General features: G+C 42.5%; 1 protein-coding gene across 2 annotated transcripts in view; it reads right to left on the reverse strand.

Moving 5' to 3' along the window:
* Positions 1–23,866, reverse strand: part of samd10b (sterile alpha motif domain containing 10b) — a 49,926-nt gene that overhangs the window by 21,375 nt on the left and 4,685 nt on the right. Inside the window, exons 1-2 of one of the 2 annotated variants that reach the window (XM_077513470.1) lie at positions 9,388–9,519; positions 382–566 (exon numbers count right to left, since the gene is read on the reverse strand). In XM_077513470.1, the coding sequence (XP_077369596.1) occupies positions 382–566; positions 9,388–9,463 (261 nt within the window). In that variant the 5' untranslated portion in view covers positions 9,464–9,519. Of the gene's footprint in view, positions 1–381; positions 567–9,387; positions 9,520–23,866 lie in introns of those variants that run through there. The other variant, XM_077513471.1, reaches the window with a different exon arrangement.

The raw sequence follows: 23,866 nt of genomic DNA on the forward strand, positions 1-23,866 counted from the left end.
TACTTGTTACTTGTGAACATACATTGTCGTATGGTGTTCCACAGGGCTCAATTTTGGGGCCCCTGCAGTTCTCATTGCATTTTCTGCCCCTGGATTCCATCTTAAGAAATGTTGGTGATTCTTTTCACTGCTATACAGTTCAGAGTCATATCTGCTGGTGTTTACTGTAAATTGGAATGGTGTTGACTGTTTTTGTTATTAATTTTGTTTAAATGTTTTCATATGTCTGATGTTAGCTCCACGTACAGCACTTTTTATGCAGTGGTTGTTTTTAAAGTGTTGGAAAATGAAGTTAAGTTGAAGTTGAACTTTACCTTTTGAATATTTTAAATGAGCTACAAAAATGTATTCTCCCAAAACAAAATCACCCCCCCTTCGTACCTGGATGCCCTCTGTGCCGGGCTGCTGCAGCAGTTTGACAGTGCGCGTGTGTGCGGTCTTCTGGCCACGGCCGTCGTGCCAGGTCAGGTTGCTGCCTCCGGATCGACGCGGCAGCTGGTAGCTCAGCTCTTCAGCCGACAGCGTGTGCTCCAGGGAGGCACGGCAAAAGCTGAAGCTGGACGCCGCTGAGAGGAGGCACAAGTAGAGGGAAACGATACATGCTCACTTTACAATGACCTTCATGAATACCTGTTTTCCATATGAGCAACTAGGGCAGCAAAAAAAATGAGTGATTATCTTCTGGAGCATAAAAGGGTACTCATGATTACAGGCTTTGTAGATTGAGGGCTGGGAATATGGACTACACATTATGAAATCAAGCCAACGAAATTCCTCTTCAATCATAATTATTTAATTGTCCATACATTGTGGAGAAATTTATGGTTTGTAGGGAGAGTTGAAAAAAGATTCCAGCGTACAGCATCCTCATGAACAGACTCCACAACATTGGCATCACATACACACACATATACACACATGCACCTCTCCGGTGGTTCTCTGGCCACACCCAGTTTGTCCACATGAAATCTTTCAAACCCATCCATACCCTGTTTCTTCTGGTGTGCCCCAGGGCTCTGTCTTGGATCCCCTATCTTAAATTATACTTTCATAGACTGTTATGTTGATGACACCCAACTCGACCTCTTCAGCAAAACCTATAGCCACGGTTCCTTCTTCCTTCCTTACTGTTAGGGTTATGTATATATATGTAGATGGTGTTTAAACTTGACATAATCACTGCACCTGCAACATAAATTGCAACTCATGCTCTATTTGTGTGAGAATTAATTTATCTATTGTGAAAAAAAATATCTCAAAAACAAAGATGATAAAACAAAAGCTCCTTTTACTTCGCTCCTCAAGATCCTTGAGGACCAGATGCAGAAACAGAACAACACTGCATACACTTGAACTCTGCTGCCCTGCTATATAATGATCATTTTCTTTGCTTTATATTGTTATACTCAAGTCATTTTGTTCCACACGATTCATTTCCTCATCACTCCATTCATCTCTGCCAAAAAAGGTAGGCAACCTAGATGCAAGTTGTCAAAAAGATACATGAAAGAAAAATGAGTAAAACTCCATCCAGCAACAAAGGAGCACCAATCTTTCAGGAGTATTTCTCTACACACCATTGATACGTGATGTGTGTTATCACATCTCAGAAGTTTGTTCAGTCAGCAGCTGCAAGAAGACAGTGCCCGTTCTGCCGTGATGGAGTAAAAAAAAATAAAATAAAATACAAACTAAAGTGAAGATGAAAACAAGAGTAACAGCCTGCAGGAATTACTGATGTGATTGCCTCGTTCTCGGTACTATCTATATACTTTTGCTTCTGTAACTTTTATCTGTTTTTTCCTTGTTTCCCTGCGGAATTTTTCTCCCTCTGCCTTTTTGTAGCTGGCGGGTCTTTTGGGTCGTTGGGACAAACCGGTGTAATTACTGCCAGTCAGACTGCGACGGAGGAGTCAGGAGAGGGAATGTGGGGAGCTAAAGCGCCTTGCAAGCCTAAAGACCTGCCAATCGAAAAGAAAGAGACAAAAGAAAGACCCAAAGCAAGACAGACAAGAAGGAATGTGAGATGATGGATATCATTTTCACATTTATGCGTTCTGACAGTAAACTATATTGTGCTGATAACCTCGTAGGGGAGACACATAAATAAATAATGAAACAAGTTCATTTCACAAAGTGTGAAAGACAGAGCTTTTCATTTAGCCCCACAGACACTTCAGACTTTTTAAGATGAAGAAGTGCTGCATCATTTCATCTCGGATCCACTGATGTCTCAGTCACTGCCCTTTCACCAGACCTTGTAAGCTCCAGAAGTCATAAAAAGAAGATAAAGCACTCACACCATAGGCTATCAGACGTGTTGGACTTAACCTCATGGAAGAGGTTACAGACCATTTTCACAAAAATCCATACCTTCCAACTGGCCTCTGAGTAATAATAGCTAGAGAGAAAAAAAATCAGTTAAAATATGCTCAATCACTTCACCAGTAGTTACGAATGCAGTTTCCACTAGCCAACTTATCAGTCAATTAATTGGTCCGAACCTGCACCATATACTGATCTGATCTCTTGCTTTGATGTATCACTCACACAAATATTTCAAGCCTAACTTAAGATTTATGCAATTTTTTTTACACAACAAGTTCCCGTTTACTTTTTTTTTTTTTTTTTTTTAGATAATTGTATAAATCTACCAAACATTAAATGATACATATTCATTCGTCTAATGAAGCCTATTTATTTGAAATGATTAATCCTCAGGTTGATGTATTTATTAAAAAGTATAATTACTTTATATATATATATATATATATATATATATATTTATATATATAATTATGCTAAATTAATAATAATGAAAGTATTTAAAATACATAAAGTATATTGTTTGAATTACATAATAATCAAATTAACTACACACAATAAATATACTGCTTTATGAAAAACACTTAAGTACTTTTTTTTCCCCATTGTTTACATGTGTATGTTTTTGGGATGGAACTGAATGCAGACATCTCAAAAACATAACATAAAAAATAATTGTTCTTTATTAATACTAAAAACATAAACCAAGGGATTATGCATTTCAGATTTATTTAGACTTTAGGTTTATCAGACTAATAAATATGTATAATATAAGTTTTATTTGGGTCTTCTCCGGGTACTCCGGTCTCCTCCCCCATTCCAAAGACATGCTTGGTAGGCTAATTGAACACTGAATTGTCCCTAGGTGTAAGTTAAGTGTGGATGGCTGTTTGTCTCTGTGTGCCCTGTGATTGGCTGGCAACCAGTCCAGGGTGTCCCCCGCCTACTGCCCAGAGCCAGCTGAGATAGGCGCCAGCACCCCCCCTTGTGAGGAATAAGCGTTCAAGAAAATGGATGGATGGATAAGTTTTATTTGGTCGGTTTGTGTTAAAATTATCTAAAAAAATAAAATAAAATCATCACCCTCTTAAGATAATTGCCTGCCATTTTTTTTTTTTGCCTAAATCATCTCCTCATGATGCAAATGGTTAATTTTTTTGTGTTCCCTGAAAAATCTGAAAAAAATGACTTCGGCGATTATTTTAAGAAGGCGTCGAAATGGGGATTTCCATCCATCCATTTTCTTACCCGCTTATCCTCACAAGGGTTGCGGGGGTGCTGGAGCCCATCCCAGCTGGCTTCGGGCAATAGGCGGGGTACACCCTGAACTGGTTGCCAGCCAACCGCAGGGCACACAGGGACGAACATCTACCCACACTTACAAACACACCTAGGGGCAATTCAGAGCACCCAATTAACCTGCCATGCATCTTTGGAATGCGGGAGGAGACCGGAGTACCCGGAGAAGACCCACGCAGGCACGGGGAGAACATGCAAACTCCACCCAGGAAAGCTGAAGCCTGGACTCGATCTTGCGTCCTAAGAACTGGGAGGTGGACGTGCTAACCAGTCATCCACCGTGCCGCCGAAATGGGGATTTGTTACGTAAAAAAAAAATGTGTCAATCTTAAGTTAGACTTAAAATATTTCTGTGAGTAAGGACAACAATCACTAAAGTTTTGAAGAAAATTGTTGGGGAATATGGAGCTTCAACAACTTCAACAAAAGACAGCGGGCACGGTAGAACAGGGCCAAATCCTGCACCTGTTCCCGCTGCTTGGCTCGGACTATAATGGAAGTAAGTAGAAGCCAGTCATGTCTCAGAGGTGATTAGCGTCTTCACTGGTCAGCATCATGAGTCATCTGTCACCTTTCTGTCTCAACGCTCAGTTCTTGATGAGCTTGGACAACTGCCAAATATACTTTGTCCTATTTGTCACTAACTGGTGTTGAATGATGTCACTCTGCCTTTGACAACAAGCCCTTAACCACTTGCAGAAGGCAGACGTCGTAGAATGAAAAATGGATGATGGGCAAAAGGAGGCAGGAAGAATCACAAAGAAGCCTGTTCTGTGTCAAAGAATAAAAAAGAAGAATTGGGAACTGTACAGGCATATGGGAAAACCTTTACAAGACTTGTCCAAGCACAAGAACATTTGCGGACAAACATTCACACCGTATTATCACCCGTTTCTTCTTTGTGGTCGTGCTTCTTCCTATGGGACAAGCCAAAAGGGTACTAGCTGAATCCACGATAAATTAACTGATTAAGCATTATGGATGTGGATGCATTTTTTTCAAAGCTTTACAAAAAAAAAAAAAAAAAAAAACGGAATAGGAAGAAATAGTGCAGTAAAGTTGAAATTGATGGCTCTAAAATTACAGAGCAAAGTAAAAGACAGGTGTTAGTGCGTGTGCGCAGACGGTAGAGGGGTCAAAGCAACTCGGCCCAGTGAAGTGTAACCTCAACTCTTCATGGCAGCGGAGCATATCTACTGAGCAGAGCGGCAGCTAAATCTCAAAGGTATTTCTTCACAAAAGGTAATTAAGCAATTTGGCACAGCATTGTGGAAGGTCATTCCGAGCCAAATCCCACACTCTATTAACATTACTCATTTGACTCCAGTACAGTGCGTTTACCTTGGTCGATGGAGTTTTTGTTGGATTTTTGCATAACCTTGGTATCAGCTTAAAGGATAGAGTTGGATAATGTACTTTATTTCAGGCATCGGTGGAAGAGCGCAATGGTGTATTTTAGCTGCATTAGCATCAGCTAAATCACTACCAAGTGTCATGAATAGGGTCATGCAAGGGTTATGCTTACTGTCATAACTAGGGTCATGTAAGGGTTATGTTTAAACCTAGGGGTCCGCCAGGAGGCGTCCTTTGAGGGAACGGTACTGTCATGACTAGGGTCACGTAAGGGTTATGTTTACTGTCATGACTAGGGTCACGCAAGGGTTATGTTTGGGTCATGACTGTGTGGTCAAGTGTCTGTTTTGAACTGAGGTCAAGGGTCTGTTTTGTACTGATGTAACCAGCATCTAGTTTCAACTGGTAAGAAGCTATGTGATGTCAGAAGCTATGTGATGTCAGGAATCTTTAATCTCTTTATCTGGTTAACAGCCGATCAGACAATTCCATGTCAGTCCTGTTACCCACATGTCTAGCCACAACCAATCAGATCGATTCGCTGTATATATATAAGCCTGTCTGAGAAGGGTGTGTTTTTGTCGAAATATTACCTCTGTTCCAATCCTCTGTGCAACTCTCGTTGTTTCTCGTCTAGTCAAGTTTGTTCCACGCCTCGCGATGTGAATAAATAGTTAAAATCTTATTTGTGTCTGCATTTTCCAGCATCTAGCTTCAGCTGGTAAGACACTATGTGATGTCAGAAGCTATGTGATGTCAATAATCTTGAATCTCTTTATCTGCTCAACAGCCAATCAGACAATTCCATGTCAGTCCTGTTACCCACATGTCTAGCCACAACCAATCAGATTTTCTGTATATATAAGCCTGTCTGAGAAGGGTGTGTTTTTGTCGGCTTATAACCTCTGTTCCTCTGTGCAACTCTTGTTGTTTCTCGTTTGTTCCACGCCTCTCGATGTGAATAAATAGTGAAGGTCTTATTTGTGTCTGCATTTTTGGGATCCAACACCAGTACATAACACCAAGCACCTCTTATTCAACTCAAACATTACATTTCTATTCGCTGGCCGAGTTTTAGTCGAAATCACTGCCATCCTCATTCCACTGTGACCTAAAAGCGGGTGAACCTTCATCTTGAGGTGATTTCATGCCTGCAGAACCCGTTCAAGCTGATTTGAAAGTATGGTACCGGCAAAGAAATTCCGTCCACTCCCAACAAGTCGGTTGTACATCTGCAAATGATTAGCATTTGTTTGTGCTCTTAATATGTTGGAGGTGAAGCAAGGGGTTATCTGTGATGCCTCCACTCTTCAATACCTGGCCCAGGAATGAGCCATGAAATTACTCAATTTTGAGAACGTGCTTCGGGATAAATATAAAACCCAGAACCCAGGCTTCTACCCATGATGCATCGCAGTCCATTATCCACTCTGACACGAGACAATGTTGCTGAGGTTTACTTTTCACAAGCTATCACTGTCACTCGGCCAGGCATGTATGGGCATCCACAATGCAGGCTGATAGAAGATAACAACACTCCAACTCTCATCAGGACACAGGCGAGGAAATGCCAACTAAATCTGTGTATGAATGAGTGTGTTAGTCAAAGCTGGCAGGCTCATGCATATGTGAATATGAGTCACAAAGACAGCGCGGAGACTCCACATTTGTATAATTCTCTCCTGCGTTGGTTTGGACCAAGGGGCCTGATGGAGTTTGTTGCCCAGAGCCCACAAGAAAGTGTGCGGACCAAAGATGGATTCTACATTCACACTGCAGGCAGTTATGTCTCACAATGAGGTTGAGAACTCAGGTGCATTTGGCATTTCTCTTGTGATTCTTTTGGACATCTACACCCTGAGAGAATTCCGTCTCAGAACACCACAGGATGCCCAGTTGATCTGGGGATGAAAAGGGAAACTGCCACTCACAGAGCTAATTAATAGAGGTGTGGATTTTCTTACATCATCGGAATCGTCACTAACCGGGTCAGCGGCCATGGAGATATCAGTCCATCACTTTCACTGACAAGTCACGTTTCTCTAACGACTGTATGAAGGCAATAGCTTAGTGCTCAGTTTGTGTATTTTACATCAGACATAGTGTTGAACAGCTAAGGGCCCCTATGAGGGGACCGATTGAGCAGGTAGAACGATGTGCTGTTACACGGCGACATTAGTGGGAAAGGAAGAGAACAGGTATATAACAGACAATATCAGGCGGACTCAGTGAGTTATTAAAGTTTGTAAATAAACTGAGTCAGTTTTAAAGCCAGGTTTGTGTCTGACCGTTGAATGCGAGGAATGGACCCCAGTTATACTCAACAAAAATATAAAAAGCAACACTTCTGTTTTTACTCCCATTTTTTATGAGGTAAAAGATGTAAAACTTTTTCCACATACACATTACACAATGTCACAATTTCTCCCATATATTTTTCACAAACCAGTCTAAATCTGTGATAATGAGCACTTCTTCTTTGCCGAGATAATCCATCCCACGTCAAAGGTGTGCTGTATCAAGATGTTGATTAGTGCACGGGGGGGCTTTTATTGTGCGCAGTCTAAGGCACACCTGTGCACTAATCATGGTGTCTAATCAGCATCTTGATATGGCACACCTGTGACGTGGGATGGATTATCTCAGCAAAGGAGAAGTGTTCACCATCACAGATTTAAGGCCCTGTTTACACGGTAGCAAAGCCGGCTTCGATCCTCAAACAAATCTTGTACAGACAAAACCGTCTCAAGACAGGCGAGTAGAGAAGTCAACGTGGCGTTTAACGGATGTATGCCAAGTCTGGAGTGGAGCTGTAGCGCTGCCATAGGGAGTTAACGGAAAACGTAGAAGAATAATCAGCGAAGAAGATGAACCACTAAACTGAATAGCCGGTTTTGAAGCTGCGAGGCCGCCATATTACTCCTCCCAAGAAACGTTTCTCGGCATACGATCCTATACATTTACAGTATCAAAATTAGAGAACATTTGAGACAGTACTTAGTAGAAACAACAGGGGTATAGCAACTGAGCGATTAAAGAAAAGAGGTGTTCAAAGTAGTCTGCTACATCAGTCTGCTCACGAGATGGGAGGACTAAGATGGCTGTCCTGTTGCTTCAACGGCTTGCACGGGCGTACATCGGCTATCCAGTAATATATACAGATCAGTGAGACAAATACAACACAGGAGAAGTGACAACGCCGGGTGATTCAAGTACAACATCACGCAAAACATTTTGCTGTAAAAGCATAAACAAGCTAAGGAGGTGGCGCAAAACGAGGAATGCACGGCTATCCGCCATTGTTGTTGACAGACTGGCGGTTCGTGAGCAGTCACGGGAGAAGTAGCTATTCTGCTATGGTGTCCACATTGGAATGTACGTGGCGCATTTTGAAATCTTTCCACTCTGGAGCCCGGTTTCAAAAGTGATCGGTTTCAAGCTCCGAAACCGAGCCACTGTGTGGACGGACTGCCTACACGGTAAGAAATTTGTGCCGATACACCGAAACGGGCTTTCGTGTGAACGGGACCTTAGACTGGTTTGTGAACAATATTTGAGAGAAATGTTGATATTGTGTATGTGGAAGAAGTTTTAGATCTTTGAGTTTATCTCGTAAAAAATTGGAGCAAAAACAAAAGTGTTGCGTTTATATTTTTGCTGATCATGATCATGCTTGTGTGCATGCTTGCATTATGTCACTAATCATTACGTTTTGATGATGTCTCGCTTGCAATCTGTTCATTTTAGTATGCGGTGAAATAGGCTGACAACCAATTTAAATCAGATTTTTTTTTCTAAGCCTGATTCAGATCGGAGGAACAGTAGGATATTGATGCTATAAACTATTCCACTCATATCATGTAATTCAATTATTTAAAGCCACCGTGTTCTTGCGCAGGCACAGAAGGTCAATTCCGCCATAAGTTAATTTGCATAAAGCATAACCTCTCGCTTTCAATGTGCCCGATTCTATTTTGAGATTTGATCAACCTGCTTTCGGAGCTAAACAAATGAACCGTTTTTATATGCGAACACTGCGTGACCCACAAGCCATTTCAAATCTTCTCATTTGTCAATTCCATCCAAATTAGCCTCGGATTGTGCATGTAATGAGGAAAATTACATTAGAAGGTTGTATCAGGTGGAGCAGAACTGTTCACAATGATTTTGTAAAGGTCATGCTAACTTCCACTCTGTGTGGTTGGTTGAATAGTTCTGACATGCACTATTGACAACAATGATAATCATTTTCATGGGTTATTGTGACCGATTACAGTCATTGATGCCAAACAGCTGTTTTGCAAAAAACATTTTAAGAACGGAATACACAACCCAATTATTCACCACATGTGCTGATCAATGAAGTAATTAAGACTTTTACCAAAGCACAACAAGTTAGAGCACAAATACCTTCAGCTAGAGCCTGCCAGGTATCCAACAAACTCAGTCTGGTGACCATCGAGATACCTAAAATTGACGCGATCATGTGAATTCATGTTATAAGTCCAAAGCAGGTGATCATCATGTACGGAGCTTCAACTTGCCAGAAAGAAGTGACTGTTTTCCAGCATCAATCTTTCATGGACTTCTCTTTGACAGATTTGTCACATGTGTCCTATAAATCAATTGGGAGCGCTGATGCTGCGGCCTGCTGAGTGAATGGCGTGCAGTGGGGGTGCACCGATCAATACCATATTGAGTGTCCTTCGCCAATGCCTATCACGCAAGCACGCCACGCTATTGATGCATGCGTGTCACAGACCTCAGTGACAAATGAGAAGAAATGTCTGAGTGATGTAGCGTGGCTAAAATAACACCCAGTCAATAACGCTAACTGTGGTAGCGCACACAGACACACGCTAGCACAAACACAATGGCTATCGATCATCGAGGGGTTTGCAAACAAAGATGCAAATAAAGAGTTGGTTGATGGCAATTACGCCTAAAAATAGTGTTGCATTATTTTTTGGTGGAATTATTTTTTCAGTTTTCATTTAACATCTACTTTAATGGTTTTAAAGCTGGAAAAGCACCCAATGAAACTCTGTGCTCTGGGTCGTTCCATGCCAAATCACCCAGAAAAAAATGAACATTTTATCCAAGAAGATTTAGATTTGAATGAAACTTGGTGTACTTGTTGATAGTGATGGCCTAACACCAAATCTCAAATTTTATGTCTATCTGAGCAGGGGTTTGGGAGCAACAGCCCACTGGATTTTGACATTTCCAGCAAAATTCACAGAACAGAAATTGTTGGAAAGGGAAATCAACAAGAATTCAAAATCTGCAATCATTTATAAGATTGGTGCATATTTTAGTAACGTTTTGACCTTTTGTTTTAGTTGTTAATTTGTAATGCAGGTAGTCTAACGCAATTTTGGTGAATTAGATCATAGGAAGACAGATTTTGAGATCCACATATAGGTGTGGTAGATATTGTATTTTGTTCATAAATATGACAAAGACGTGCAATGAACCATCTGAAACGGTGCAGAAATGAATTCATTGAATTCATCATCATCAAATGCTAAACAACATAAATAACGGAGGGCCGTCGGACTCACAGTGCTCACTTCACACATCTGTGATCCCCCAGCCAACTATATATAATGTGCCTGTGGAGGTCAGCTAGTACTTCCGTATAAACGTACTTTTTGTGCATCGACCTGCCGCAGTATTCAAACAAAACAATCTTTTCCTGCACCAGTTAGCTACCATCTGTGAAAATACCAATGCTCTGTCTAACATGCCCCTGCACAGACCGTACCTTTCGCTAAAATATGCCAATTGGTGTGATGGATAGACTGGCCCAGTGAAACGAGCAAACAGAGTTCATCATTCGCTTCACATAAGCCAAACGATAAATGATAGCAAACAGCAGCCATAGTGGTGGGGCTTCTTGTTCTCCAATAAGGGCGTCAAATATAACTTGAAGCTTTGAAGTTGTCTGAGTTTGTTGTGCTCCTGAGTGATTTGATGCAAGTGGCTCTAATCTTTCCCAGAGGAGAGGCAACAGACAGACTGAAAGAAGAAAGCGGAAGAGATGCACAAGTTGGTGCACTGGGCCACGCAGCAAATGTGAGGCAATACTGCTGAGACAGGTGAGTGGAGGAAAAATTATCTGTCTATCGGTATATTTAAGGCTCGGTGATAAACCAAATTATTGGGTCAGACTTTTTTTCTTCCAAAAAAAAAATTGAACTGTATTTTCTTCCATGAGCCAATGTTTTGTTTAATGTTTTAATTTCATATTGAAGTCCAATATACTTCCCCGTGATCCTTGTTTTTCTCATTGTTGACCTTTCCCATGAATAATTCTGAAGTGACCAAAATACCCTTTCAGTTGGGGAGAATAGCACCACAACATGACAGACTGTAAATGTGTGATGAGTTTAATGTGAATAATAAAAGGTAGCGGGAGATTTATTTCTCCACCAAGTGGTTTTGTCTCTCTTGACTTAATTGCCATGTTGTCAGCTGTACACCTGCTTTGCCTCTTCATCCAGCCAATTCAATCAGATTGACAGGCACCTCCTCGCCCACTCGCAAGCATCCTGAGGCCGCACTGTCAGGTTATAAAAGAGACAGCTGCTTGGAGGGGGAAAAATGGACAGTTTAAGAAGAAATAGATAAAGCAATTCAAGCTCGTTTGTAGTGTTTCTGCACACTTGCAGACGAATACACACATCAATAGATGCAAAGTGCTGAAAGGAGCTTCTTTTTTCAAGGCCAAACGATCCAGAGGGAACATCTGTACTCGACACACGTAAGAATGAAACATCATCTTCAGATCAGGTATTGTCTAATTAAGTCTCTCTGTGAATATGGTCGCAGTGCATTTCAATGAAATCACCTGGCAAATATCCACTTCATAAAAATTGAATATTAAAAATGTCATTATAATTGAATATTAAAAAAATACAAGTGAAAGTGAATGATTTATAGATTTTCCCAAGTGATTTTCTATTTGCATTGCAGTCAAGCGAGTGTTTTCACACCGATGATGTAATGTGTAACCTCATTTGCACCAGGCAGTGCAATTTGGAATTGTAAACCCGCCATTGTGGCACCACCGTCTTACAATGCTGAAGATCGATAGATATGCAGTACTTCATTCATCTTGTGGGGTAATAAGCTCATCGCCATTGGGTAATCCCAACCCAATCTAATGTGCAACAGCCGTCCAGCATACTAAGAACAACACCACCATTCAAACAAGGGACATTAGTCAAAAATGACAAATAAATGGTTTGGGATCCTCTCAAAATTGATTTTTTTGTCCTTCTACTCCATTCCTGCTATCAAATAGAAGTGAAGTGCCATTTTTCTTTTGGCCGGTTACCAGACTGCAGTGAGGCCAGCACCAACTAGAAGTTAAATGACTCAAGGTTGTTGTTGTTTTTTTTAGGCATGAAATTGTGAGTCAACTGTGTTGGGAATTAATAGCAAGAGGGAAGAAGTTATTGGAATGTCTGCTGGGTTTTGTGTGCATAGTGCGATAGCGTCTACATGAGGGAAGGAGCTGAAAGAAGTGGTGACCAGGATGTGGAGGGTCAGAGAAAATTTTGCCTTGGTTCTTGCAGTGTGCTAGTCCCCAAGAGTAGTCAAGGGAGTACCAATGATTTTTTTTTTTTTTTTCTCAGCAGTGTTAACTGTCCGTTGCAGTCGGATTTTGTCCTTTTTTTTTTTTTTTTCTCAGCTCAGAATTGTTCATTCGGTAGTCTTACCGACTCAACGTCTTATCATCATTGCTCTTTTTTTTTTTCTTTCTTTTTTGTGTGTGTGTGATCGTTTGCGTGCGCGTGCGTGCAAATACGTATAAATTTATACTCATTAATTCACCTAAAACCTTGTAAATATCCCATTACCCTTCGCCTTAACCAGGTACTTCAGAATCTTGCCAGAGTCGTGAGGTTCAAATGGTCAGGAGACCAGAGAAAAGGTCAGAAAAAATAAAGAGAAAAGAAAGATAAATCAAAGTGAAATCCAGCACCGACCAAACACTTCCTGCCTTCCCCATGGTTACAAAATCAAAGTCTTACGCCAACCCCGGAAGCCTCTAAATTCCAACAAATTAGCGAGATCTCAAGAGACCAGAGGAAAAACTAAAGAGAGGAAGGAGGGAAGGATCGATGAGGCAGAGTGAGATCCATAGAAGCCAGTACATCCAATCCGTCAAAGTGAAATCCAGCACCAACCAAACCCCTCCTGCGTGGTTACAAAACCAGAGTCTTATGCCAACCCCAGAAACCTCAAACTTCCAATAAATTGAGATCTCAAGTGACCAGAGGAAAAACTAAAGAGAGGAAGGAGGGAAGGATAGATAAAGCAAAGTGAGATCCACAGACACCAGCACCCACTGATTCAAGGGGCTGTGGGAGGGAGAGGCAAATTCTGTTTGAGTTTCAGTAGATGCTGGTGCGATGGATCTGGCATGCATAAGGACCACCACCAAAGAAAGAAGCCGTCAACCGCGGTCCAGCAAAGCGAGCACCGCCCCCCCCCCCCGGAATCCCCAGGCCGCGGCAGCACCAAGGCCACCCCCAAGCCACCCGAGCGGACACCGGTCGGCGAGCTGACCCAGACGCCCGGAACACCCCCGCCCCAGCCCCGGCCCACACCCCCGAGCCCAAGGCCGCAGAACGAGGCCCGGCGGGCCCCCACAGCGCCCCACCGGTCCCCAGCCCCCATCCCCCCACGACCCCCCCGCACCCCCCCCAAACCCGCCACCCGCCACGACCCCCCCCCCCCCCCCAAACAAGCCGCCCCCCCCCCCGACGACCGCCAACCGCCCCGCGAACCCCGCCGCCCGCGAGCCCCCCCCCCCCCCACACACACACACACACACACCCCCGGAAACCGGCACCGGGCAGCAGCGCAGAGAGGGAAGACGTGCCCACCCCAGCTCCAGCCGTGCGAAAGGAGCACAGCGGCGGGAGGGGGGTTAGCAGAGGAGGAAGCACCGGGGGAGAGGCGGAACACCAGAACACCGAGCCCGGTGGGAAGAGGCCCCGGTCGTCACGCCAGCGTACTAGTGACACCTAACCCTGTTACTGAGTCCGCCAGCCCGCCGACTGGCGAGCTCTACCCTTACACCGTGAATGTGGCCCCACCCAGTGTATATACAAGTGTGTGCGTGTGGTGCATTAAAATTGGGAGCAGTTGAGTCGGAGCAGAGGGAAAAAATTTCCCCTACTCCGATACACCCGCATCCCCCCCAAAAAATGAATATGTATATGTGTGGTGCATTAAAAAAGGAAATGGAGGGACAAAGTGGTGGGGCAGGGACACAGATGGGGGGGACCACAGCGCTGCCAGGCACTGCAGTCCATCCCCCCTGATGGCTCCCCGCCCCAACTCACCCCCTCCCCATGGACATGATTTTGTCCTTTTTTTGTGGCAGCACCAAACCAGACTGTGATGGAGGAACAAAGGACTGAGTCAATGACAGAACCATCTCGACAGCTCCTGTGGGAGGCCATGCTTCCTCAGCAGCCGCAGGAAGTACATTCCCTCCTGTAGTAAAATCGATTTGTCGACTAATCGGTTTGATCCCTACCATGAACCACAAAACCAGTTGGTTGGATGCTAATTAAAAATTTGCTTTTTAATTATTGTTTTAAAGGTGCGTTTTTATCACTTTATTATTGTACATACAGTTGTTATTCGACAAGGTAAAGCCAGGTGAGTCCCATTTGTACTTCCAATTCCAGGAAATTGTCTGCTCTCATCTTCATCGCAGCTTTATATGACTCAGCTCAGATGTTCAAACATGTGACCTATTTGTATTCGATTTCACACGGAACTTTTTCCATTTAAGATTTTAATGACTGGTTTGATGCTGTACTTTTAAATATGTAATTTCCAGCCAGATTAATTACATCTCTACGCCACTCCACTTTATTATTTCTTTTATAGAGCCATGAAACTGTTTTACAAGTTTAAGATTAAACCCATCGATGTGTATGCATTATGAGAAGCTCCTCCAATGAATCTATAGACTATAAGTATTTTGTATCACTTTTTCCAAACTGAAAATTATTATTTTTTTGCCACAGGCAGCCCTGAAGTATGAATGTATTAACAAAATTGAGTTATACTTTACACGTGCGTAAGTGTATGCATGGTTGCGTATGCATTATCCTGTAGTGCACCAGTGACCTGAAATGTAGGAGCCAGACCGCAACGCTGAGTTGACAGCATATATATTCCGCCCCCTGAAACTCTGACTGACAGCTCTGTGACCTCGCTTACCTCCCACAACAACATTTTGCTCATGCGGTCGCTTTAACAGCTGTCATTTCTTGCTAAATCTAACACATAGTCTACATAACGAAATACATTTCACTCAAAGACAGACTGATGAAAAAGAGAGAAACTGATATCTGTAACTTATTTTTAAACGCAAATATCAAAAGTCTCGCAAAGGCCCTCTGGTGACTTTACTGATTGCATAAGATTTTTGTTCCTTCTTGTCCCAGAGCAGCGTTTAGACACACACGCCTCTATCTCCCACTTATGGAACAAATCCCGACTAATCTGAGGAGAAGGGGCAGCAACCACATATCTCAATGGATTTCTGCAAAATCAGGTCAAAAGGGTGCAGACAAGCAAAAGCGTGTTATCGTACACAAACCCCAATTACTATAGTGTGTGTATTAAGTGTTTACATGATACTAAATCAAATCTGTTTCACATGGATTTTTTGGCCATAACAACTTTATAAAATTGATAAAGTTGAGAAAATGAGTGGGCGGCGCCAGTGCAGAGATACGTGAGATTGAGTCCAGACTTCGGCCTTCCTGGGTGGAGTTTGCATGTTCTCCCCGTACCTACGTGGGTCTTCTCCGGGTACTCTGGTCTCCTCCCACATTCCAAAGACATGCATGGCAGGTTAATTGGGCGCTCTGAATTGTCCCCATGTGTGAGTGTGAGTGGTTGTTCGTCTGTGTGTGCCCTGCGTTGGCTGGCAACCAGTTCAGGGTGTACCCCGCTTAGTGCCTGGAGCCAGCCGGGATAGGCTCCAGCACCCCCGCGACCCTTATGAGGAAAAGCGGCTAGGAAAATGGATGGATGGATGGATGTATGGATAAAAGTAGTCATTATCCATCCATCCATTTTCTTGACCGCTTATTCCTCACAAGGGGTGCTGGAGCCTATCTCAGATGGCTTTGGGCAGTAGGTGGGGTCGGAGAAGACCCAGGCAGGCATGGGGAGAACATGCAAACTCCACCCAGGAAGGCTGGAGCCTGGACTCGAACCCGAGTCCTCAGAACTGGGAGGCGGACGTGCTAACCAGTCCACCACTGTGCCACCCTAAATTAGTCATTATGATCATGTTTATTATTTTTTATGACCATATCAAACATTTTGCATGTATCCATGAAATTTCTGTCCATCCTGTCATGATGGGAAACCCAGCATTTCGACTTTCTCCAATGGAGGCTGAAACATCGGATGGTCACAGAATAAATATTGACACGTATGTTTCGTATGTTTCATTATATTATGTGTGTACTTGGATATTATCAAGCCTAACATGTCCACTCTGTAAATATGAAATATGCCAGAAATGGCATAATTTCAAAATATTTGTTCAACAGTACAGTCGGCATGCTAACTGAATCATGTTGTTAATTAAGTGCAAGACACCAGTGCTCATCAAATCAGCCAAAAATGTCCATGCTGTCATTGTCCACCCTGTCATCAAGCTCACATATTTTGCTGTACATTTGAATGTACATTGTCTGCTTGCAGTTGCTTTTTTTTTTTTTTTTTTTTTTTTTTTTTAGCATAACATCTAGTGAAACATCTAATTAAGAAAAAAAAGTGAAGGCATCTTAATGGTCATGTTGAATTGTTTATCCTGCTCAGGGTCAAGTAGAAACTGTCTACTTCAAATGAGATTACCAGTCACTGACATGACTGACACATCGTAGAACCGTCATATACTTACTGCCTGTTATTTACTGGTGGCAAACAATGTAAGTTGACAAAGAAAAATGTAAACAACAACAACAATAATAACAACCACAATAGCTAACAATAATAATAACAAAACCACAAAGCTGCCTGGTCCAAGACTAATGCCTTAAAAAAGGTGTGAATTTCTTATTGTTACTGGGTGATAGTTGACAATCACCATATATTCTACATGGGAAGAGTACAGTTGTAGATGTTGATAAAAAGTAAGGTTCATTGCTTCGCTCATTGTTTGAAAAATGTGTGACATCTTTAGGGTAAAGGCATATTATCACTGTCAAAAATTGTTTACATCCTGAAAATGGATAAAATGGAGCAGAAAAAGAGAAACCCACAAACGCTCTTGGCATTTCATGCGACCATGTTTTTAAAATTGAGATGTCAAAAGAAATGCAGTGACAAGATGTGTGTGTGAGAGAGAGAGAGAGAGAGAGAGAGAGAGAGAGAGAGAGAGAGAGAGAGAGAGAGAGAGAGAGAGAGAGAGAGAGAGAGAGAGAGAGAGAGAGAGAGAGAGAGAGAGAGAGCGCAGTTAGTTCGGGAGGTTTAGTTCTGGAAGTTAAAGAAAGTCACATTTGATCTGCATTTAAACAACACACTCTTCCCAACGTCAACTGCAAAGCTGACACACAGACACTTTGTAGCCTATTGACATAATTGAGAGGCCCCATTTGAGCGCCACTGGGACAGTCAAACTGGCATTTTTGCCATTCATCACTGCCAGACTGTTGGATAGCATACGGCGAGGAAGGCGACTGACGACGAGCAGAACCGAGGCTGGACAACTTGAAAAAGGTTAGTTAGCAGTAGGCAGTTAGAAGAGGAACACAGAGAAAGATCCATCACAAGCAGCAAATATTGTGTTCAGCTTGTGAGAGGCGATTGCAATTGCTTTTCAAGTGCATGAATGTGACTTGTGCTCCCTGAGTCATGAGAAGTGAAGTTGAAGCCAATAGCCATTTGGTTTAATGGGCAATCTGCAGCACAGACTGCACTGACCCTCAGCACTCAGTAGGAGGAGAAGGCCAACCTATTAACAAAGAGTGGGAAGCTCCGGGCCCCCCCTATCACACAAGGCCACACTTAATTAGACTGTTTGTTTAGCAGGCTGTAATGGGAAGATTGCAAATGGGGGGGGAATGGCGGATGCCGACTGCTCTCCTTGAAACTTCTCGGCTCAAAGTCATTCGGTCATGGATGAGGCTGAGCACATATTGCGATTGGTGCTTTCATGGACAGATGGTCATAGTGAGGAGGAAGGGATTCAAGTCATTAAAAAAGTAAATTGACAAAAAAAAATTGCGGCGTTTCTTTGTCAGGCCTTAAGGCCTAGATACACCAATCCGACGTCAGTCAAATGTGACCGGTGCCTAGCCCCTGTGGAGTCGACCCAGACGTCGGCACGTCGCGTTGAAAAATGACGTAAATACACACCGCACCGACCCCGACTATTATGTATCTTCAGCGCATGCGCGAGAAGTAATTCCCCTCCATACCATCGGCGGCGGTAGTTATTCCTAAAGGCAACCGGAAACCACTTTACGGAGGCGGTATATAAAAAGGTTAACAATGCATACCTGTTACGTTTCTCTCACGATGTCCTCGCACGTGAATGGACCCCTCCGTTTTTTGCACAGTATTGGACATAAAAGTAAATCCTACCTGTTATATCTAGTCACGTCCCAATGTCTTGTCATAGTTTGGCTTTCATACCTTTGTTGGCATATCCTTTAGCGTTAATATCATACAATATTGGTCTCTCTCGAACCAAAGAGACAGTCATCTTCCCGATCTTCTGTCCAGACAGACGACCTTTACGTTCAAATGCGGAGGTATGGCAGGGTGACGATGCGCAAAATGAGTGAAAAAAAAATATCCAGGCTTTCCATCAGTTCTGTTTATCCGTGTTCGTCACTTCCTCTTCTTGCTCCGTGCGCTGATTCAGTAGCTAACAGCCAATCACAGTGATCAAATGCCCCGACGCCAATTCAACATTTTAATTTGTTGAAAACACCCAACACGTATTCCAACTCGATCCGACTTTACGACAGTAATTTATACACTGATCAGACGGCGCAATGCTATCAGACTCCCGACGTCGGATCTAGGCCTTTAAACTAAGCTACAGTAGTCTGTGGCTCAGAGAACGCTGAAACAAGACTTTAGGTAGCCATTTTGTTTCTGACCAATATAGTAGATCAGCCTCCTTTGCGGGATGACCGCCGTCAATATTCGGGTTTAAGTCAATATTTCATTTTCTGACAGATTCGGAATAACCCGTTTACATATGTAGACAGATATGGACTCCGTACGTGGTAATGTGATCAACGCGCCGTCTAAACTGTAACGCACTGACAGCGTAATTCGTATTTTCTACTAAAAGACATTGTTATTCATGTCACTATGTACACTAATAAATTAGTAATTTTCCTCCTCGCTCAGAAAGTGTATTGTTGCATCAAACTTTCACCATCTTTGTTTATCCCTGCTTGTGTTTTTTCTCGTGAGTAGCGCATGTACGTGGGAGACGGCCTAAAATGAAGAACAAAATTGAGTTGTAACTGGACAAAACCAATCTGCGAAATAGTGGGACGGCAAAACCAGAACACACTTTGGTGCTGGTCATACAACACGATTCACTATTTCATTAGGTCATTAGTCTCATTACTATATATTTGTTATAAAGTATGTTATATATTTTTTATTTTGGGGAGGCTGGATTGAATTAATAGCATTTCAATGATGAGGGGAAATAATTCAAATTGTACTGTAGTTGGAGAAGGTGAAGTCCGTATCAACAGTGCGGTTCATTATCCTCACATGAAATGTTACCCAATTAGTAATCCCTTCCAAAAATATGGCATCCTTTTTACCATCGTACTCAACACCAATTCAGCCCCTTTCTCCTGTATCCCTAATTAAAGGGGAGAAATTGGATACGGACCTACGAGCACTCTAATTTAGAGAGAAGGGGCCGGTGGGAACGGGTGTGAATTGTCGGACCCGAAGATGCGCCGCTGGATTCGAGCGGTGAGGCCTTGTCACTTGAGGAAATATAGGAGGATGCCAAGGTTAGCGGCGAGGTCAGACTGGATGAGGCAGTTGAAGCGTGACCGACGGAATCCAAAATCCAGCATGCGCGCTAGTGGCGCTAATCCGCGGCTGATTTTTATTGTATGCTGCTCTCCTCCACCTCATCACTCCTTGAAAGGCCAAATCATGTAGATGTTTATCTACTAATTCATTCATTCATCTATCGTGCCACCGGTCAGGGACACTCTTGATAAATGCATTCCTTTCATTAAAAAAAAAAAAAAGGATTTTTTTTTTAAGGGCGAAACGGCAGTAATTGATAATAATAATAAAGAAAAAAATACAGTGGTGACTTGAATTTGTTACGTGACCATGCTCACAACTCAAAACGCTGGTAACTCAAATCATCTTTCCGAATTTGAAATGAATGGAAATAACATGAATGAAATTAAATGAAGTAAAAAGTACTCATAACATTTTACTTTGTAAAAATATACAGTATTGACATGATTAAATACAATTAAAAGAATTCAACAGTTTTTGTCACACTGAATTGCCACAATTGAATGGCCAATGCTGTTCCATCTGGTGTGTTCATCTTGGCCAAATGGGGGTAGTATAAGACGGATGGATATATACTTTTTATTGAGATGTCTCAACTCCTCTCATCTCATTAGTAGGGTTAGGGTTAGGGTTCATATTAGTTCTTCACAGAGGATAAAGACTGTACTCAGTCGTAGTACAGTACTGTAAAATTGTCGAAGTGTTGCTGCACTGTTTGTGTTCAATCTGTTGTTTAACCGTTAGGCATTATTGTGACCCGTTTTGGGCTTTTTGATGGTTCTGACCAAGTCATTTCAAAATAAGATAACGCCCAGGGGTTTTAAAGGAGTATAAATAACACTTCAACATAGATGTTATTTAGCATTAGCATTAAATTAGCAGACTGAAATTCTAAAATTAGCTATGTTTAAGAACACTAAATGCAATTCTGTTTGTTTTATGTGTAGCTTGACAGTCACCTTGAAGAGTCTATCGAAATATGAACCATCATTTTGTGGTGTGTTTTGCTTTGACTTATGAGCGCAGACTTGAGCTGCCTTGAACTCAACTCACTTCACAATGAGCAGCACTTTGACAAATAATGAGCAATTTGTCCAAAAAATAAGTCAAGTTATTCACACCTTTTTTCAAAACATCAGGGCGTCATGCTAGTTATCAAAGCAACCATGGGGGATCCGCTAACCTGTTTTCCGGGTTTGGCCACATGACTTTTGCAACGCAAGCGCGAGAGCAGTTGTTATGATAATTTTGGTCGACAGCAGAGGGCGATACTGCCCTGAGAATTGATGAATTATTCTGTTTAATTCTTATTCCACAAATGTAACATTTCTCAAAATATTGTAAAACCCGAACCACACACAAGCTAACATCATTCAAACCTTTTCTAGGTCGTCCATGTTTTTTTTTTGTCCGCAGTTATCCTACTCTAGCTAAAATACAGGGTTAAGCCAGGTAGGCCAGCTGTGCCAATCAGTTGGTCGTGTGCGTGCATGTGTGGCTTCAAGAGGCTTTTCAATCTCTGCACATTAAACAGAGTGACATACAATGTGCGGCAAGGACGCGGACGTGGGCGGATGCTTGGTCGATGTCTCGCACGCTCTTGAGAAAGCACACACGTGATCCTGCAAGTGAGACTCCTTGCAGATTTTCACCATATTCCGATTGACGACAGAGGCCAAAAGGTCATTTGCTGTCAGCGCCAGATCGGCCAAATGGACGTAGGCCCCAGCAGGCGACATAACGCACGCTGAGAAGGCAACAAAGGGTGTGTTTGTCTGTTAAACTAACAGCCCCGCACAACAAGGCCTACACCCCCATCCTCTCACCCAGTGGGGGTGCTGGCTGCCCTTCTGCTTCATCTGCATGTTCACACAAACACACATGGGTCGCAATGCATACAACCGCACGACATGCCGATCCAAGAGCTGTGGCATATAGACAAAGTAGTCACAGGAGGAGGCGCGATATTACGCAGGCTGAATGAGCAAAAGGCTTTGTGAGTGGCAGTTTGTTTACATTGGATTTATTTATTTTTTTTAATATAACCTTGGATGCAATTCTTCCAGAGAAAAAAACAAGTTAGACAACTGTGAATAATCTGGGTAGTAATCACCAACGTCATTTCTTTACCGCAATAGGGCCCAATCAATATGGATTTTGTTTTAGGTCGATGCCGTTTCCAATATTTGGTATAACAAAATTTGAATAACCAATCAATCTATATATTATATAATTATATAAAATCAATGAAATTACATCTTTTTTGGTCTCTTAACACTTAAAAATGTGGGGTCTTAAGTTTTCACTCAGAAATAAACACTTCATAAACACTGGATGTATGAAATGCTTCTCAATCAACAGCTCTAGGCTTCTGTTAATATGTGGTGGTGATTTTGTCATCAACACCCCCTTCTATGCTATATTAACACTTATTATGGAAACATATAGATTATGTATTCCTTCTAACAGGAATGCTAATGATTGTTTTTAGGTGCTTATAAGCACTAAAAATACAAGTTCCTGGAGGTTAACCATGTTATCTATCTGATATAGTTTTAAAAAAAATGCATTAAACCTAATCGCACTGAAGTCACCAATGGCCAATACTGGACATGACTAAGAAAGTTCAAAACGCCAAACGAGAAGCATCACAAACTGCAGTCAAGTGTATTAATCAACAGGTGTCGTCATGGTGACAAGATAATCTCTACTTCTTTTAGGCAGTGTGTGTTTTAGTCACGCAGTGGGGAGCCACACTGGAATTAAATAGATGGTTTACTTTTGCGCTTCCATCCAGCTGCGTGCTTGACTCATGCTGGCCTGTCAGGCTGATGTATATGTGTGTGCGTCAAAGTGTGTGTGCATATGTCTCACTGTATATGTATGGAGGCAAGCCAACAGGCATTGCAAAGAATGATCGAGATCTTGGAAGCCTGCACGCTGAGCTTGGCCAGGCCCACATATTGTGAGCGAAGACACTTACACAACAACAACACAACTACACAATCACACAAGCCTAATCCTGCTGGAAATGAAGGATGAAGCTCTCCACTGAAACAAAAGATCCAGTACAGTCCACACATTAGGCATTGACCACCTTACATCCGGAGGTATTGTGCACACTGTGATGGCAATGCATGCCAGATATCCTGAGCAATTAAAAACAAAAAACAAGGCATGATGAATTACACCATCTCTGGTGTATAGCGAAAGTATAAAGCTACTAAAAAGGGATTTGATGTGCAGCAGGCAGTAATGCCTCTCATTAACTCATTCCTTCCCCTCCACGAGTTAACTCGGGTATTTAATATACGCGGCTCTCCCCCATCCACGAATTAACTCGGGTTTTGCGTGTTTTTTTGTTTTTTTTAATGCACTGGATGTAGGAGAACCTCATGCGAGTCCCCAGCAAGTATTGCGCTGAAAATAATTGTAATGAGGTGTAGTTGCCAGCAGATGGCCACAGTAGCTTTGATCAGAGGAGGGTCGGCATGTGTGGGTGTAGAAGAAGCCCACAGTGGACAAGGAAGAATGTGGAGAAGCACAAAGCCCAATTCACACTGTCTGCGGAACGGACGCGGTGCGTTTTCCGTACGGTGGATGTACAGACGCCGCAAGGATATAACGCATTCAAGTCTACGTGTCAATTCACACCAGCTGCGGTGCGGTGCGGAACGACTGCGGCGATGCGGAACGTTTCCGCAAGCGTTCTATTTCTTACGGACGCCGCATGCGGATTTCCATGAAGCTGAAGAAATTACACGAGCCGGGCATCTCGAATCAAGGTAAATCCAGTATATTTCAAAATAAAACC

The sequence above is a fragment of the Festucalex cinctus genome, chromosome 2 (genome assembly GCF_051991245.1).
Source record: "Festucalex cinctus isolate MCC-2025b chromosome 2, RoL_Fcin_1.0, whole genome shotgun sequence".
NCBI lineage: Eukaryota > Metazoa > Chordata > Actinopteri > Syngnathiformes > Syngnathidae > Festucalex > Festucalex cinctus.